Source organism: Mobula birostris, chromosome 1 (assembly GCF_030028105.1).
Source record: "Mobula birostris isolate sMobBir1 chromosome 1, sMobBir1.hap1, whole genome shotgun sequence".
In the NCBI taxonomy this organism is placed as follows: domain Eukaryota; kingdom Metazoa; phylum Chordata; class Chondrichthyes; order Myliobatiformes; family Myliobatidae; genus Mobula; species Mobula birostris.
This window is the reverse complement of record NC_092370.1, coordinates 211232314-211252099: the sequence shown is the minus strand read 5'-3', so window position 1 is coordinate 211252099 and position 19786 is coordinate 211232314. Positions and strand designations below refer to the sequence as shown.

At 42.2% G+C, this 19786-nt stretch overlaps 1 protein-coding gene across 5 annotated transcripts in view; it reads left to right on the top strand.

Annotated features, from left to right (window-relative positions):
• The first annotated feature begins 3555 nt into the window (after nucleotides 1-3555).
• Nucleotides 3556-19786, top strand: part of LOC140204226 (kelch domain-containing protein 2-like) — a 46461-nt gene continuing 30230 nt past the window's right edge. For 4 of the 5 annotated variants that reach the window (XR_011887564.1, XM_072270764.1, XM_072270790.1 and 1 more), the window contains exons 1-3: nucleotides 3556-3772; nucleotides 13775-13978; nucleotides 17043-17126. Coding sequence is in view for 4 of the 5 variants with exons in the window: in XM_072270764.1 (XP_072126865.1) it covers nucleotides 13787-13978; nucleotides 17043-17126 (276 nt within the window). In the remaining variant the exon portion in view is untranslated. Of the gene's footprint in view, nucleotides 3773-12525; nucleotides 12576-13774; nucleotides 13979-17042; nucleotides 17127-19786 lie in introns of all 5 variants that reach the window. The other variant, XM_072270773.1, reaches the window with a different exon arrangement.

Below are 19786 nucleotides of genomic sequence, written 5' to 3'. Positions count from 1 at the left end.
GTAGGAAGCTGCAAACTCAGCAGCTCCATCATGGGCACTAGCCTCCCCAGCATCTTCAAAAAGGCAGCATCCATCATTACAGACCCCCATCGTCCAGGGCATGCACTCTTCAGCATTGCTACCATCAACAGAACACGAAGAAAAACACTCAACGTTTTAGGAACAGCTCCTTTCCTTCTACCATTAGATTTCTGAATGGACAACATATGTTGCCTATTTTTTTCTTAGTGAAATTAATAGTTTTTTTTTAATGTATTGCACTGTACTGCTGCTGCAAAATAACAAATTTTACGACATATGCCAGTGATATTAAATCTGATTCTAACCTTCACTGGGACTGGAAAAAAAATGGCCAGTATAAATAGGTAGGAGAAGGGATGGTGGGTGACAGATGGATCTAGGTGAGAGGGGCATGATGGCCAAATGTGAGAGATGGGGAGAGTGGAAATGACATAAGAAGGTGAGAGGTGGAGGTGAGAAAGGGCTGAAGAACATGGAATCTGATAGGAGAGGGCAGAAGATTGCAAAATAAAGGGGAGGTGAGGAGGGAAATGAAAGAATGTGGGTGATGGGCTGATCGAGCGGGTGAGGAAAGAAGACCATAAGAAATAGGAGATTTAAGCCCTTTGATCCATCGAGTCTGCTTTGCTATTCTATCATGGCTGATACTTACGTGGCATTCTGCATAGGTACATTCCAATGAGACAGGGAAAGGATGGTAGGGTACAGGAACCATGGTGTAAAAAGGCTGTTGTAAATCTGGTCAAGAAGGAAAAAAGAGCTTACAAAAGGTTAAAAAAAACTAGGTAATAATAAGAGATCTAGAAGATTTATAAGGCTAGCAGGAAGGAGTTTAAGAAAGAAATTAGGAGAGCCAGGAGGGGCCATGAGAAGGCCTTGGCAGACAGGACTAAGGAAAACCCTAAGGCATTCAGGTATGTGAAGAGCAAGAGGATAAGATGTGAGAGAATAGGACCAATCAAGTGTGACAGTGGAAAAGTGTGTATTGAACTGGAGAAGATAGCAGAGGTACTTAATGAGTACTTTGTTTAAGTATTCACTATGGAAAAGGATCTTGGTGATTGTAGGGATGACTTACAGTGGACTGAAAAGCTTGAGCATGTAGATATTAAGAGGATGTGCTGGTGCTTTTGGAAAGCATCAAGTTGGATAAGTCACCGGAACTGGATGAGATGTACTCCAGGCTACTGTGGGAGGTGAGGGAGGAGATTGCTGAGACTCTGGCGATAATCTTTGCATCATCAATGGGGACGGGAGAGTTCCAAAGGATTGGATGATTGCGGATGTTGTTCCATTATTCAAGAAAGGGAGTAGAGATATCCCAGAGATAGACCAGTGAGTCTTACTTCAGTGGTTGGTAGGTTGATGGAGAAGATCCTGAGAGGCAGGATTTATGAACATTTGGAGAGGCATAATATGATTAGGAATAGTCAGTATGGCTTTGCCAAAGGCAGGTTGTGCCTTGTGAGCCTGACTGAATTTTTTGAGGATGTGACTGAACACATTGATGGTAGAGCAGTAGATGTAATGTATATGGATTTCAGCAAGGCATTTGATAAGGTATCCCATGCAAGGCTTATTGAAAAAGTAAGGTGGCATGGGATCCAAGGGGACATTGCTTTGTGGATCCAGAACTGGCTTGTCCACAGAAGGCAAAGAGTGGTTGTAGATGGGTCATATTCTGCATGGGGGTTGGTCACCAGTGGTATGCCTCAGGGATCTGTTCTGGGACCTCTGTTCATTATTTTTATAAATGACCTGGATGAGGATGTGGAGGGATGGGTTAGTAAATTTGCTGATGACACAAAGGTTGGGGGTGTTGTGGATAGTGTGGAGGACTGTCAGAGGTTACAGTGGGACTTCGATAGGATGTAAAACTGGGCTGAGAAGTGGCAGATGGAGGTCAACCCAGATAAGTGTGAGGTGGTTCACCTTGGTAGGTCAAATATGATGCAGAGTATAGTATTAATGGTAAGACTCTTGGCAGTGTGGAGGATCAGAGGGATCTTGGGGTCCGAGTCTATAGGACACTCAAAGCTGCTGTGCAGGTTGACTCTGTGGTTAAGAAGGCATATGGTGCATTGGCCTTCATCAATCGTGGGATTGAGTTTAAGAGCCAAGAGATAATGTTGCAGATATATAGGACCCTGGTGAGACCCCACTTGGAGTACTGTGCTTAGTTCTGGTCACCTCACTGTAGGAAGGATGTGGAATCCAGAGATTTACAAGGATTTTGCCTGGATTGGGGAGCATGCCTTATATGAATAGGTTGAGTGAACTCTGCCTTTTCTCTTTGGAGTGACGAAGGATGAGAGGTGACCTAGAGGTGTATAAGATGATGAGAGGCATTGATTGCGTGGATAGTCAGAGGCTTTTTTCCCAGGCTGAAATGGCTAACATGAGAGGGCACAGTTTTAAGGTGTTTGGAATTAGGTGCAGAGGAGATGTTAGGGGTAAGTTTTTTACTCAGAGTGGCAAGTGCGTGGAATGGGCTGCTGGTGACGGTGGTGGAGGCGGATACGATAGGGTGTTTTAAGAGACTCCTGGATAGGTACATGGAGCTGAGAAGAATAGAAGGCTATGGGTAAACCTAGGTAATTTCTAAAGTAAGTACATGTTCGGCACAGCATTGTGGGCTGAAGGGCCAATATTGTACTGTAGGTTTTCTATGTTTCTATCTTCCAATCCTACATCACCTCCGAGGATTTGTTTTCATTTTTTTTACCCCCTCAGCCTACCTGCCTGTCCTTTTGATATAATGTGTATCCTTGAATTTAACCTCCCAACTACAATCTTTCAGCTATGACTCGGAAATGGCCACAACATCATACTTGCTACCTTTATCCGTACATTGCGTGCATTGAAATATAACAATAAGACAAGAGAACAGGAAAGAGATTGTGAACCTTGTGTCATGGTGCCAGAAGTAACAACCCAGCCCTAACAGCAACACGATGAAAGATTGGTTGTTGACCTCATAAAGTAGGGGCTGAATGCAACCCTGCCCTCATCAACAGAGCTGCAGTAGATAGCTGAAAGCTTTAGGTTCCTTGACATCCATATCTGCAACAACCTCCCTCGGTCGCTTCACACTGATGTAATGATCAAGAAAGCACATCACCCTATGTACTTTCTTAGGCTTCTCAGAAGCTTTGACATGGACACGAACATTCTCTTGACTTTCTACAGGTATGATGGAGAAGACATTCAGACAGGTTGAATCTTGGCCTGGTAAGGTAACTGCTCCGGTATTAACCAGTGGAAGCTGCAGAGCGGTAAGCACAGTCATAGGTTTATCAGTTCCTTCCATCCATTTTACCCTCACTGTGTGTGTGGTTTCGGGAAGGTATAGATGGTAAGCTGCCCGTCCTGAGGGAACAGCAGTCTCGGGGGGCGGGTTAATCACATACCCCTGCTCAGCAGCTCCCACCTCAGGCCGGCGATTGATCACGTGGCTGCCAGCCCGTTCGCGATCACGTGACCCCCACCGCAGAGCTCGCGCAGGAAAACGCCTTCGGTTCCGCCGACCGGAAGTTCTCTGCAGGACGGCCTCCGCTGTTTCCGTTGCGTGTGGAGGTTTATAAACAAGCGGCGCAACGAGCTGTGGACTCCGGCCACTTTCCCGCAGGTTGCTGCAAGCAGGAGCAGAGCTGACTTCCTTCAGCAGGTGGCTCGTCTGTTAATTTAAAAATCTGCGGACCAGGGTTGTATTCCGTTGGCTTGCGTCGACACTCTGGTGTGGGATCTTTTGGTTAGTGCAATTGAAAAATAATTGTGTTTTTTAAGTAAAGCTATTGTTTCCTCTGCTTTACTGTAATGGTATCACTACAACATCAATCAATTAAAACCCAAAACTAGCTAATTAATGTAATTTTGGTTCCCCAATTTAATGAAGGATTTATTGTTACTGTCAGCAGTTCAGAGAAGGTTCACAAGGATTATCCTGTAACTGGAGACATTGGCCTTATGAAGAAGGACTGATCAGTTGGTCTACTCTTGTTGACATTTAAAGAGAGATGTGATCAATTGACATATTCTTGGGGATTTAGACAACGCAAATATGTCCTCAAATGTCCAGAAACAGCGAGTACAATCTCAGTGTAAGGGTGTGCTGATCTAAGATTGAGATGAGGAAGAACTACTTCTCGATGGATTTTGAACTTTTGGAATCACTTGCTCCATAAAACTGGAATCTGAATTCTTGACTGTATTTGAGCAGTGAGGAAGGTTAGGTGGAAAGTGGATTTGTGGAATGTTGGCCCAGCTTCGAAGCAGTCGACGTTTTGGGCAAGCCGCATCAGCGGAACTCCTGAAGTCCTGCTGAAGGGTCTCAGCTGGAAACATCAACTGTACTCTTTTTTTCCATAGATGCTGCCTGGCCTGCTGAGTTCATCTAGCATTTTGTGTGTTGCCATTCTGTAAAACCATTGGCTTATCTGTGTATTAAGCCAATGGCTGTCATTGGTGTATCTATTTTCCTTATCAAAAATGTCACTTTTGCATTTCAAAATTGAGCTTACTTGGCATTAGTTTTGGTTGTGTGGTACATTGGCTTTCAGCTCCAACAACCTGGGTTCAGTCCTTGTCTCTGGTGGTAGCTGTGTGGAATTTGCTTGTTTTTCCTTTAATGATACGGTTTTCTTTCATGTACTCTGATTTCCAACGGAATTGCAAAGATGTGGGTTGATAGATTAATTGGCCATGGTAAATTGCTGCTGGTGTGTAGATGAGCGATGGGTGATGTTGATTAGAATGTGAAAATGATGAAATGGCACTAATGTAATTGCGTCTTAATGCTCAGTGTGGATTGAGGGTTCTGTCTCAATGCAACTGAGTTTGGTGTACTTGGATTTTCAGAAAGCTTTTGAAAGCCTTTTGATAAAGTACTGCATAAAAATATTAGTCCTTAATATTAAACTTGTATTGGGGTAATGAATTGGCATGAAAGCTGCCATAGGAATATGTCTTTTGAGGGTTGGTGTAATGGACAGGATCTATTAGAGTACTGCAGTGTTCAGTGCTTGGGTCTTGGTCATTGATAATATAATCAGAGATCACGATGATGGATTCATTTCAATATATGCTGAATTGGCGGGATGATGCAAAGAGACTCCAAGTTGACTGAGATAGAGCATCTAGTAGGAGAAAATGTAGGAGGTATACATATAGGAGGGAGATTGAAATCCGGTTGAGTGGTGTCATGACAACAGCCTCACCAAAGAGCTGGATATCAACTACAAGAGGAAGAAGCTGGAGGTCCATGAGCCAGTCCTCATCAGGGGATCAGAGGTGGAGAGGGTCAGTGGCTTTAAATTCCTTGGCATTCACATATTAGAGGATCTGTCCCTGAACTGACATGTAAATGTCATCACTAGTAAGGCACAACAGTGCCTCTACTTAGAAGTTTGTGTAGATTGAAAAACTGTCACAAACTTGTATAGATGCACAATGGAGAGTATCTTGACTGATTGTATCACAGCCTGCTATGGTAACTCCAATGCCCAGGAAAGAAAAACTACAGAAAGTGGTGGCTACTGTCCTGTCTGTCACAGACAAAGCCCTTCCTACACTGAATATGTAATGGATTGCTACCACAGGAAGACAGCATCCAAAAGACCTGCACCAGCTCTCTTTTTGCCCCCACCATCAGGCAAGAGGTACAGAAGTGTGAGGGCACATTCAACCAGTTTCAGGAACAGTTATTATCCTACAATCATTAGGCTGCTGAACCATTGTGGATTATTTCACTCACCACAACTCTGACCTGATTCTACGATCTACAGACCTGCTTTCAAGGACTCTACAACTGGTGTTCTCAGTATTGGTTTTGGGAGATAATGTCACAGTAACAGACCTTGCCAGCCCAAAGAGCCTGCGCCATCCACTTAGACCTATGTGACCAATTAACGTACTAACCCGTACGTCTTTGGAATGTGGGAGAAAACAAGCGGTCACAGGGAGACTATACAAACTCCCTTGGAGACAGCAGCAGAACTTCAACCCAGATCACTTGCACTGTAAGGTAATATCAGCGAATGTATACAATCTGAAATTCTTACTCTTCACAGACACCCACGAGACAGAAGAAAACCCCAAAGAATGAATGACAGGAAAACGTTAGAACCTCAAAGCCCCTCCCTCCAAACTCCCACGCACAAGCAGCAGCAAAGCATCGACCCTCCCCCACGTGTACGACTTTAATTTTGAAAGGGTACGTAGGTTTAGGGGATATTTGCAAGATGGTTTGAGTGCTTACAAAGAACTGTATGATAGAAAAATGTGTGAGGCTCAGCAGTCAAGCAAGCCTTCCACATCAGCCACAGCAGACGACGAACCTCAACCCTCGACATCGAGGCGGGCAGTCATAGGAAAAGATGAGCTGCCTGTTCTAATGGAAATAGACGATGATGAGATGACACCGCAGTGTCCCACCACCCCAACCCCTGGGCCACGGACAGATACCGATTCGCGGAGGTTGCAGTGGTAGCCGGGAGGCACACAGCACATCTTTAAGAAAAAAGCCGAAATAAACATATTAGGTGCCGCCTGATACGTAAATGTCGGCCCAGATCAGAGGCGATGCAATCGGCACTGATCTGGGCCGACAATTACATGTCGGGTGGCACATAATTAATTAGCATGTTTATTTTGGCTTTTTTCTTAAAGATGTGCTGTGTGCCTCCCGGCTACCGCTGGACCCCTGCATGCTTCGCAGCAATGTATCGGTTGGTGGCCTGGAGGGTGAGGGCCACTGCACCACCCCAACCTCCGACGACTCAGTCTCACACACCATCATCGGTGTGCTCAGCGCTGTCTTCCAATTCTGGTAAGTGATACTACACTGTACATACATTATTTCTACTTTATATAGGCTGTGTATTTTTACGTGTTATTTGGTATGATTTGGCAGCTTCATAGCTTAAAGGTTATTGGAGAGAGTGTTTTTGCCAACAGCGTTTGCGTGAGATTTTCGCTTCGGAGAACAGTGCCGGCAATGATTGTGGAAAAGTATTTCTACTTTATATAGGCTGTGTATTTATCATATTATTCCTGCTTTTACTATATGTTACTGTTAGTTTAGGTTTTATGTGTTATTTGGCATGATTTGGTAGGTTACTTTTGGGTCTGCGAACGCTCACAAAGTTTTCCCATATAAATAAATGGTAATTGCTTCTTCGCTTTATGACATTCCGTCTTACGAACCATTTCATAGGAACACTCTACCTTCAGATGGCAGGGGAAACCTGTACAGGTCTCCATAAATAAATGTGAGGTACTCAATGCCATACAAGGCTGAAAGGTGGGTAAATTCCCTGGAATGGATGGGATTTATTCCAGGCTGTTATGGGATGCAAGAGAAGGGATTGTTCGGTCTATGGCTAAGATTTTTAAATGAGATGCACTATAACTGGAGCACAGAAAATGTGATTCCTTTTCAAGAAAGACAGCAGGGCACAACCTGTGAGCCTAGCGTTAGAAATAATAAATGTATTGTAAAATATTTCAAGGGAGAGGATAAATTTCCATTGGAAAGGCAGGGATTAATCAGAGACAGCCAACATGGCTTTGTCAAGGGTAGGATCATAACTGACCAATTTGTTTAAATTTTTTGAAGAGGTAATAAATTATATCAATGAGGGCAGAGCAGTATGCGTAATTTACATGGGTGATAGAAAAGCCTTGAAGGGTGACTGGTTTAAAAGAGCTAGTGGGATTGAAGGCAAGTTGGCAAATTAGATCCAATATTAGCTTGGCAGTAGCAGATAGGATGATGGTAGAAGGTCATTTTTGGGTATGGATTCCCTTTGACTTGCTGTTTCACACAAGGATTGGTGCTGGGACCCTTGGTGTTTGCAATACAGGTTTCCCCTGCCATCTGAAGGTAGAGCGTTCCTGTGAAACGGTTCGTAAGCGGAAATGTCGTAAAGCGAAGAAGCAATTACCATTTAGTTATATGGGAAAATTTTGTGAGCATTCGCAGACCCAAAAGTAACCTACCAAATCATGCCAAATAACACATAAAACCTAAAATAACAGTAACATATAGTAAAAGCAGGAACGATATGATAAATACACAGCCTATATAAAGTAGAAATACTTTTCGACAATCATTACTGCACCGTTCTCTGTAGCGCAAATCTCATGCAAGCGCCGTCGGCAGAATATCTCACGCAAGTGCTGTTGGCAAAAACATGGCGCAAGAGCTCTCCAGTAACCTTTAAGCTATGAAGCTGCCAAATCATACCAAATAACACGTAAAAATACACAGCCTATATAAAGTAGAAATAATGTATGTACAGCATAGTATCATTTACCGGAATCAGGACAGTGCCGAGCACACTGATGATGGTGTGTTAGGCTGAGTCGTCGCAGGTTGGCGTGGTGCAGTGGCTGCCACCCTCCAGGCCATCAACCAATACCGATCCGCGAAGCATGCAAGAATGCAGCGGTAGCCAGGATGCACTCAGCACACCTTTAAGAAAAAAGCCAAAATAAACATGCTAATTAATTAGGTGCCGCCTAGCACGTAAATAATTAGTATGTTTATTTTGGCTTTTTTCTTAAAGATGTGCTGTGTGCCTCCCGGCTACCGCTGCATTCTCCGCGAATCGGTATCTGTCCATGGCCTGGGGGTTGGGGTGGTGGGACACTGGGGTGTCATCTCATCGTCGTCTGTTTCTATTAGAGCAGGCAGCTCATCTTCTCCTATGACTGCCTGCCTCGATGTCGAAGGTCGAGGTTCGTCGTTTGCTGTGGCTGATGTGGAAGGCTTGCTTGACTGCTGAGCCTCGCACATTTTTCTGTCACACAGTTCTTTGTAAGGACTCAAACCATCTTGCAAATATCCCCTAAACCTATGTACCCTTTCAAAATTAAAGTTGTACTTTATCATTGCAGCGAAAATCTCACGCAGTTGCTTCATGTTCAGTTCGCCACTGCATTCGGTTTCAATTGTTATCCTTTTTTCTTCCAATTGCATCAGCTCTTCATCTGTCAGTTCTCGGTCATGGAATGCCAAAACATATTCAACATCACCTCCGTCAGCTTCCACAAGCCAAACTCACGTTGTCCTTACTTCGTTCACCACAATCAAAACGCTTAATTATGTCTTGTTTTACGCTAAGTGTAACACCCTTACGAGCTCTTTTAGGCTTTTCTGATACCATAGAACTCATCTTGCAAACGACTGCTCACAGGCACGTGTTTAAGCAACTCCAGTGAGAATGCCGTTCCGAATCCGCGGGGGGGAGCAGCTGCTCGGGGTGTGCGCTGCCTTTTATCGCGCGCTGCTTTTTTTTTGTAACAGTGAAAACACCTTCTGAAAGCGAAAACAGGATACTAATGTAGGTCTTTCGTAACAGTGAGGTTTCGTAAAGCGAACGTTCGAAAAGCGGGGGACACCTGTATACGTAAATGATTTGGATTGGATCAGTAAGTTTATGGATGACACAAGATTTAGCAGAGTTGTTGATAGTATGCAAGAGTTAGGCTCTTGAGAGATACCAGTGTGTTTGTGAAATGGGCTGGAAAAATTGCAAATGGAAATGAGTGAAATGAGAGGTGATGCAATTTGGGAATATAAGTGAAGCTATGACATAAACCATGGGTCTTGGGAGGTATTCAGTGACAGGGGGACCTTGGAGTACAAATGCATAAGTCCTTGAAGGAGGTTAGGAAGGCATACGGGATACAAGTCCTTAAGAGGTAAGGAGGTTATGTTCCAACTTTATAAAAGTTCAGTTAGACTTCAACTGGAGTACTGCAGGCAGTTCTGGTCACCAATGTGTAGGAAGGATATAATAGTGCTGGAGGGAGTGTGATGGGGATTCATCAAGATGTTATCTGGGATCAAGTAGTTCAGTTGTAAGGGGAGACTGAAGAAGCTAGGTCTGTTCTCCATGGAGTGGAGTAGGTTGAGAGCACATGAGACTAAAATTCAGAAGTATAGATGGGGCAGACTGCAGAAAACTTTTCCCCATATCAGAGCTAGATAAGATGAGAAGTTTGAGGTTTGGGGTAAAGGGAAGGAGATTTAGAAGGGAATTTATTTCACCCCAAGAGTGGTAAGTAGCTGGAAGTCATTGCCCAAAAGTGGTTGAAACTAAGTCATCAACAACATTTAAGAAATATTTAGATGAGCATTTTTCAGTTAGGTATAAAGGGGGCAAGAATCAGATGCCTGGAAGTGGCATTGAAATGGAAGATTGCCCCTGGTCATCATGAGTGAATTGGGCCAAATGGCATGTTTCCATGCTGTATGATTCTAGGATTATCCATTTTGATGAACAAAATAAGATTGGAGTGTCCTTGTATACCAGTTACAGAAAGCAGGCATTCAAGTGCAGTAAGCAGTTAAAGAAGGCAAACAGTATGTTGGTCATAGCAAGGATGACTTACTACAGTTATAGAGACCTTTGGGATGATCCTTTAATATTATGTGCAGTTCTGGACTCTTCGTTTGTGGACATACCAGCCAAAGAGTGCGGACTACAAAGGCTCACTGGATTGATCCCTTAAGTGTTGGAACTGCCATGTGAGGAGCAATTATGTTGGCTGGGATAGTATTTGTTAAAGCCTACAAAAAGAGTCTCTAATTGATACTTCCAAAATTCGAACAGCTGAGAATAGTTTAGAGGGGGAAATTTAACAGGGATTGGGATTGCTCTATGATCCAGCATAGATTTTTGGGCTAGAAAGGCCCCTAAGTTGCAAGAAAATACGGAGGTATGTAAATATAAAGGGAGATGGCAATATATAGTGTCAGACATGTGAAAGTCGAAAATAATATCTTGAGATCTGAATAGAGATGCTCTGCAAAAAGAGGTTACCCCAATCTGCCTTTGGTTTCTCCAAAGTGGAGAAGCACTGAATGCAGTACATGACATTGAAAGATTCAAGTGAATTTCTGCTTCACTTGGAGGGACTGTTTGGGTTTCTGGATAGTGGGAAGGGAAAGGGTGGGGAAAAAAAACAGATATTGCGTTGGGAAACTGTTGTGAGAAGGTAATAAATAAGCTGCTGGAGGAACACGATGGGTTGGGCTGCATCTGTGGAAGAAATGGGTCAAGACCCTGCATCAGTCCTGAGAGTGTAAAGAAGAGAGGGGCAGTAAGAAGGGGTGAGAAGGAAGGGTAAAAGCAGTGGTTAATGGACAGAGTGAGGGGTCATTGCTTCAGGTTACAAGGCAAAAGGTTTACAACTAGATGGGGGAAAAACCTTTAGTCAGTGGGTGGTGAAACTTGAAGTTCACTAGCATTGAGGGCTGTTGCAGCTATATCAGAATATTTTAAGAAGAAAGTAGCAATCATTTTAGATACAAAGGTATTAATGAAATAGAAATACATTTACTTTCACTGTATATTGTGAAATTTGTTATTTTGCAACAGCAGTTCAGTGCAAAGACACAAAAATTACTAAGTCTCACAAATAGTGCAAAAGATGAATAATGAAGTAGCATTTGGTTCATGTTCCTTTGAGAATCTGGTGACAAAGAGGAAGAAGTTGTTCCAAAATATAGAGTGTGGGTCATCAAGCTGTTGTACCTCCTCCCAAATGGTAGTAACGCAAAGAAGCTATGCCGTGGATGGTAAGGGTCTTTTTTGATGGATGCCACCTTCTAGAGCAAGGGGTTCCCAACCATTTTTATGCCATGAATCCCTACCATTAACCAAGGGGTTTGTGGACCCCAGGTTGGGAACCCCTGTTCTAGAGGCATCGCCTTTTGAGGAGGTTTTCAGTGGTGAGGAGGGTTGTACCTATGATGGAACTGGCTGAATCTACAACCCTCTGCAGCCTCTTGTCCTGTGCATTAAAGGCTGAACTGAGACTGGTACAGCTAGTCAGAATACTCTCCTCCATACATCTGTAGAGATTTGCAAGAGTCTTTGACATTCCAAATCTCATTAAACTTCTAATCTAGTTGAGACATGGGCATGCCTCCTTCATGATTACATGTGTTGGTTCCAGGATAGACTTTCCGAGTTGCAGAAACTCAAAAACCTGAAGCTACGTGCGCTTTGCACTGCTGATTCCCTCAGAGGACTGGTGTGTGTTCCCCTGGCTTGCAATCAACAACCAATTCCTTCGTCTTGTTGACTCTGAGTGAGAAGTTGTTGCTGAGACACCACTCAACCAGCTGATCATTCCCACTCCTGTACATCTTGTCACTATCTGAGGTTCCGCCAACAATAGTGAAGTCATCAGCAAATTTATAGATGGCATGTGAACTGTGCCAAGCCACACGGCTGTGATATAGAGAGAGCAGAGCAGTGGGCTAAGCATGGATCTTTGAGGTGCACCTGTATTGATTATCTGCAAGAAGGGAATAATATTTCTGATAATGGACTTTCTGTGGTCCTCCTGATAAGTCAATAATCTAGTTGCAGAGAAAGGTACAGGGCTCAGGTTTTGAAACTTGTTCATTAATGCTCTTGGAATGATGGTGCTGAATGCTGAAATGTAATCGATAAGCAGCAGTCTGTCATATGTTTTGCTGTTGTCTAGGTACTCCAAGGAATATGGGAAACATCAGGAATTTGATATTGAGATAAATGGTGAGCCACGATTTTACCAAATGGTGGAGCAGGCTTGAAGGGTCAAATGCCCTACTCTGCTCCTGTTTTCTATGTTTCTTTTAATTTTTTATTTTTATTTGGATAAGGAACTCACAAGTAAGATGAACTTTTTTCACATGTATAACCTTTTCCATTTTTTTTATATATAAATAAATCTATAATTATTTATACATTCCTAAGTACACATTAAGATGATATAAAAAGAAAATAGACACTTAAATAGATAATTATATGCAGTTGAAATTCTACTCTATTAGGTTAAGTAATGATGTTAGTTGTTAAGAAAAATAGTAATAATAGTGGATTAATAATGGTTTCCATATATCTCTTCTGGACCATTTCTTTCTGGTCCAAATTAATGTATGTAAGTCTATGTAACTACCATTGTAGGCGTTTATATCCTAACTTGTTCATGTTTGCTCCTACCCCCAAACATAATTATCCAATCCCTATGTACTTATTTACTTAATTTTATCATTTTTTATCCCTTTCCCAAATCTTTTCCTTGTGTTAATTCTCCATTTTCCAAAAAAAGGAAAAAAAAACAAAAACAGTAAACATTTAGACCAGGGGTGCTTACGTTAGCAATATTACTGTGTTGATGAGAAGAGCAGTATAAATCATTAGGAGAGTCATCTAAAGTCTGCTCGCTTTGGGGTTATATATTCAATCCATTTATTCCAAATTTGATAAAATTTTGTTTTCTATGTTTCTAAGATTTAATTTTAGTTTTCTGTATGTCAAAGTGTTCCTAAATTCACTTTTGAAGTTCATCATTAGTGGAAATTGGACAGGTCATTTAGAACGAGTTGATCAAACGCCTTTTCCAAATGTTTTAGTTTCGTTATTTCATTATTTTTCTGGATTAGTATTTATAAATAGCACTGAGTTAATTTGTGAATGAGAAGTTATTTGTGACCTAATTCAATGTTTACATTTTTCACCAATACTTACAAAGGTTTGGATGGATATTTCATAAGCAAGTCTAGCCAGGCTGTACAAAGACATACATAACTAAAGCTGAATAATTGAATGGGTTTTCATAATTATATGTAGGTATGTTAGTAAGATTCTTATTTAAACTATATAACTTCCGATTTGTTAAACTTATTTGCAACCACTGAAAAATGTACATGGCCAAGCTGCATTACTTTCAAATAATCACCTTCATTATTTAGAAATTGTGAAATATGGCCAATGAAAATGAAGACCTACATATAGTACTGGAGGAGGACGATGATGATGAAGAGGAAGAAATTGATGTTGATTTTTTCTGGGCTAGAATTCCACGATCAAATTTTCATGATTCTATACCAGAAGAACGTAGTGGTCACGTAGCTGTAGCATATGGAAACTATATGTACGTTCTGGGTGGCTATAAGGTAAGATAATATGAACTGCATCATCCGTTTTAATTTTTGAAATAAACACAATTTAGTGTTCTGTTTACTTCTCTCGTATTTCTTACCTCTTTAAAATAAATTCAGGCAATCCAGATCATATTTGCAATTGTACTTATGGGCTAATTAGTTGTGAGTTCAGATAAAAGGACATAGTGTAAAATAAAGCAAATGATATTATCCCAGTTAGAGTATTTTACAGCAATTCTCTGTGTTATCAGAAATGAGGCTAGTCTGAGAAAGAGCAGATGCCCTTGGGAATCAAAGTGGTAATTTATACATAGAACTAAGTGATGGGGGTAAGGTCCTAAATGAATAACTATCATCTAATATTTGCCAATGAGAGTGACATGGAAGATAATCAATTCACAGAGAGGTGTGTAGATAAACTGAAGCAGGTGGGTATCGAGGAGGAGGTATAGGATGTAGTGGGACAGGTGAGAGTTGATTAAGCCCCTGACCAGGATAAGATCTGTACTAGGTAGCTATGGGAAGCAAAAGAGAAGATGGCTGAAGTCCTGATGGAAATGTTTTCTTCTAGTCACCCATAAGTGAGGTGCCAAAAGACTGAAGGATAGCTAATGTTTCTTCACTTAAGGACAGCAGAGAATAGCCAGGTAAATTTAGGTGGTGAGCTTTATATCAGCGTTGGGAAATTACTGGAGAAAATCTTCAGGTATGTGTACATTTGGAAAGGATGTGGCTGGTTAGGGATGTTGACATGGCTTTGTGCAAAGAAATCCTGTCATACTGATGCAACCAGAGATGTGCTGCAGTGCTTGGAAATCTTGTTCTTTATGATATACTGTATATTGACTTGGATGGAAATGTAGGAGGCATTATTGCAAGTATACAGGTAACAAGATGTTCTGGATAGGGCGGGAAGTTGTTGTAAGAATACAGCAGAATATTGATAAGACGGAAAGTTGGGGAGGAGTGCTAGCAGATAGAATGTAATCCCAATTGGGATGATCCATTTTAGGAAGTTAAATTGGGGTAGGATGAATATAGTGAAAGTTACAGCACTAAGGCATGTTGATGAGCAGAGGGACCATATTTCCTTGGAAGTGACAATATGTGACAATATGAGTCAATAGGTAGAGAAGAAGGCAAGTTGGAATGAAACGTTCCAACTTTACAAAACACTGGATAGACCACATTTGGAATATTGTTGCTACACGATTAAGAGGATGTAGTTGGGCTGAATAGAATGTAGAGAAGATTCACCAGGATGATGCCAGAATTGGAATTCTTCAGTTTTAGGGAGAGATTGAATATGCTGAATTTGTTTTCCCCAGATGATCTGATAGAGGTACATGAAGCATAGATAGGGTAGGAGTATCAAAATACAAGAACATGGATTAAGGTGAAAGAAGTTTTAAAGAGGATTTAAGAGGAAAGTTGTTTTTTTTTTTCCCCCACAGTAAGTGGTTGATATCTGTAACTCACTGTGAGGAAGTTGTGGAGTGGGATACAACCACTACATCTGATATGTGGACAAACACTTAAATAGCAAGGTCTAGAAGGTTACAGACCTTGAGCGAGCAAAATAGTGTAGGAAAAGGTTTGCGTAGATATGATGCGGCCTAGTTCTGTGCTATGATCTATGCAGTGATGGGATTACTTGAGATTGTCAAAATAATTTGCTCAAAAATATTCTGTAGAGTCACACAACAATAGAAGAAGAGTACATTTAACAATCAATCAAGTCTGTGCCAGTACAGTCTCTGTCTACTTTTTTTTTGCCACTAATCCTGCAAACTTTTCCTTTAAAGAATTTGTTCCTTATTTTGAAAGTTTTGTTTGGGCAGTAGCAACAGTTTCAATTAATGAATTCCAGATATTGGCCACCGATTCTGTGCAGAAAATCTTTCCTTCTGCTGGCATTCGACAGCATCCACAGAAGGTTGACAAGAATTATTCTGGGAACAAAAAGGTTAATATAAGAGGAGCATTTGATGGCTCTGAGACTGTACTCACTAGAGCTTAGAAGAATGAGAGGGATCTCAAAACCTATCGAATATTGAAAGGTATAGATAAGAATGTTGTGAGGAGGATGTTTCCTGTACAGGGGGAGCCTTGGACCAGAAGACACAACCCCAGTAAAGAAGGATATCTCTTTAGAGCAGAATGATGAATTTCTTTAGCCAGTGGGTGGTGAGCCTGTGGGATTCCTTGCTACAGACAGCTGTGGAGTCCAATGCCTAAAACTGCTCACAGTGCTCCAAACGTTGTCTGAACTTCATTCTTACCATGGGAGCCATGAATTTCTGATTCTGCTAATATGGAACCTCAGTATGTTCCAGCAAGTTATTTTAAATTTTTTTTTTCTAATTTTCTTATAGAGGATGTGACAGTGGCACAGATAGTAGAGGTAAAGATTAAAGATGAGCTTGTCACATGTACATCAGAATAGTTGGCCTGTGTCAATGACCAAAGCAATCCTCAATGTGTTTGGGCAGCCTGAAAATGTTGCCATGCTTGCATCACCAACATAGCATGCCCATGCCAACAACTTATGAACCCTAACTGGTATGTCTTTGGAATGTGGGAGGAAGCCCATGTGGTCACGGAGAGGACATACTAACTCCTTACAGACAGCGGTGGACGTGGACCCTGATCTTACAGCTGGCACTATAAAGCATTACACTAACCAGTACACTGCTGGGCCAACCGAAGAAGTACCGGAGATCCAGGTTCAATCCTGATCTTGGGTACCATCTGTGTGGAGTTTGCATGTTTTCCTTGTGATCATGTGGGTTCCCTCTGGGTGCTCTGGTTCCTTCAGCATCTAATAGATGGGGGTAGGTTAATTGGGTATTGTAAATTGACCTTGGTGTGTAGGTCAGCGATGAGGAAACCAGAGGAAATTAATTTTTTAAAAAGTGGGAATAAAAAAGACAGGATTAGTGTAGATGACATGGTCTTGGAGGACCATAGGGCCTCTGCCCATGATGCATCTCTCTGTGACTGCCTCTGTGTGTGAGCACTAAGTGTCATCACTGTCTTGTTGTTTTTCCTGAATTGTTTTTCATTTTATTTGCAGAATGCTGCAATTCGAGGCTATCATGATTTCTATTTGCCAAGAGAAGAACTTTGGATCTATAACATGGAAACTGGACAATGGAATGTTTTGATCTTTCTATTAATATTTTACACATTGATTTTTTTCTTTAAAAACCTGAACAGATATTGAATTACTTGAGTTGCTTAATGTTGTGACTCGTGAACAGACAGTACACTCATTGCCAAGCTAAAGAATAGCTAGTGCTTAATTTGAAATAATTCCAGAAAATGATGGAAATACTCAGCAGCACCAGAACAGGTTGATCAAAAGCAGGAAAAATTAGAAATCAAACTTGTTTAAAGTAACATCGAAGGGAGATGAGTAGAGAAAAGAAAGGGAGTGACTCAAATTGGGTTGCTATCAGGAGAAACAACCTGTTTTGTGGCTCATAGAGCGAAGATACTTGACAGAACCCCAATATGTGTCAGGTCTCATCTGGAAGAACTGATGTGGGCCCTGAATGGTGGTGAGAGATGAGGTGTAGGGGCAGGTGCAGCACTTGGCATGGCTGCAGGGATAAGCACCAGGATGGAGATAAATTGGGAGGAACAAGTGGGCAAGGGAATCAGATAGAAAGTGATCCCCACAGAAAGGGTGAGGAGGAAGGTAACGATCTGCTTACTGGTGGGCATGGTTGAGAATGGTGTGCTGGATACAGAGGCCTGTGGGATGAAAGTTGAGGACAACGGGAACCCATCTTTGTTATGACAGCGGGAGGATGAAGTAAATGTAGATGTCTGGGAAATGGAGAAGATGTGAGTAAAGGTAGCATTGATGGTGGGGTAAGGGAAAACCACCATTCCTGAGTACAGATGCGGAGATGGAGAAACTGAGAAAAGGGAATAGTATTTTTTACAAGTGACAGGCTGGGAAGAGGTATAGTCAAGATAACTGAGGGTCAATAGGTTTGTAAAAGATGCCAGTGGATAGCCCATCTCCAGAGATGAGGGAGATCGAGAAAGGAGAGGGAAGTGTCAGAAGTGGACCAGGTAAGTTTGAGTGCAGGGTGGAAGTTGCAGGCAAAGTTGCTGAAGTTGACAAGCTCAGTGTGGGTGCAGGAAGCAATACCAAGAGTTATAGGTATTCCCAGTTTAGGTGTGGAATATCGACTGTTCCATGTAGCTGACAAAGTCAGGCATGGCTGGGGCCCATGGCTACTGCTTTGATTTAAAGAAAGTGGGAAGCCGAAAGAGAAATTGAAGGTAAGAACCAGTTTTGCCAGATGGAGGGGAACTAGTTAGGTGTGTTGGGTAGAAAGAAGCAGAGAGCTTTAAGGCCTTCCTGATGAGGGATGGAAGTATGTAGGGGCTGAGTACAATCGGCCCTCCTTATCCGTGAGTTCCGCAGGCGCGAATTCAGCCAACCGCGAATCGAGAAGACCCGGAAGTGCTCTTCCAGCACTTGCTGTTCGAGCATGTGCAGACTTTTTTTTCTTGTCATTATTCCCTAAACAATGCAGTATAACAACTATTTTATATAGCATTTACATTGTATTAGGTATTATAAGTAATCTAAAGATGATTTAAAGTATATGGGAGGATGTGCGTGGATCATCGTAGATTGGGATCGGGGGGGGGGCAAAGGTAAGTTCTCTTACTAAGTAAGTCGGAATAGGTACATCCGGTATTATTTAGCGTCAGTTAGTCAAACGTTTGCCTTAGTATATAGTATATATTTTACCTTTCTATGCATATAAAATACTTACGAAACATATGTTTCAGTGCTGGGCTCGGGAACAGAAGTTCCCGAGTTCGATCCAGTGACAGACCACTCCCGAGCGCGCTGTCCATCCCTGCTGGGTTGATGTGGAGGATCAAAAACCCAAACCCCAATAATTAAACCACTGCGTTGTTGCATAATAATTGTAGCTTTAATCGGGCAGGGCCTTTCTCTTTTTATTCTTTAAAATTGTTCCGATCGTTGACCGAGTTTAGCCTAACACTTTTCCAATGACTAATGGCGTTTCACCTCATCCTGATCGCTTTATTATTTCCACTTTATTTTAAATCGTGATCGTGATTATTTTCCTGAACAGAAACACTGCAGATTCAGAGCTCCGCCGCCAGGTCCTAATGCCCAATGCACTGAGACAGGTGCGGGTCCGGGGTTCCGCTAGGTCCTAAGGTCCACCACATTGAGACAGGTCGAATAAGGGACTTGAGCATCCGCGTTTTTTGGTATCCGCGAGGGATCCTGGAACCAATCCCTCGCAGATAAGGAGGGCCGACTGTATCCCCAAAGTAAAAATAAGATAATCCATGCCGGGTTCTGGACGTGATGAAGAGCATGTGAAATATTGTAGGTATACCTGTGAGTAGAAAGGCACTGAACCAAGGGAGACAAAATGGAGTCGAGGTATGCAAACAGGAGTTCAGTGGGACAGGAGCAGGCCTAAACAATGGGCCTATTGGGACAGATAGGTTTGTAAGATATAGAAACTAACTGCAGGGTACGGGAACTGAGGTTGGTGCCAGTGGATAGGAGATTTCCACAGTCAAGAGGTTGGTGACTGTGCACGGGACAATGGCCTGGTGCTCCTCAGTGGTCCTGTACAAGAAGTAAGTAGAGGTGTCTGAGAGTTACCATTTGGCCTCTGTCTTATAGAGGTCAATCCACCAGACTACAACAACAATACCATCATCCTCGCTTTTCCCATTTCATATTCTGGTTACCCTCTACCCCTTCTCATCTGGCCATCACCTCGCTCTGGTTCCTCTTCGGCT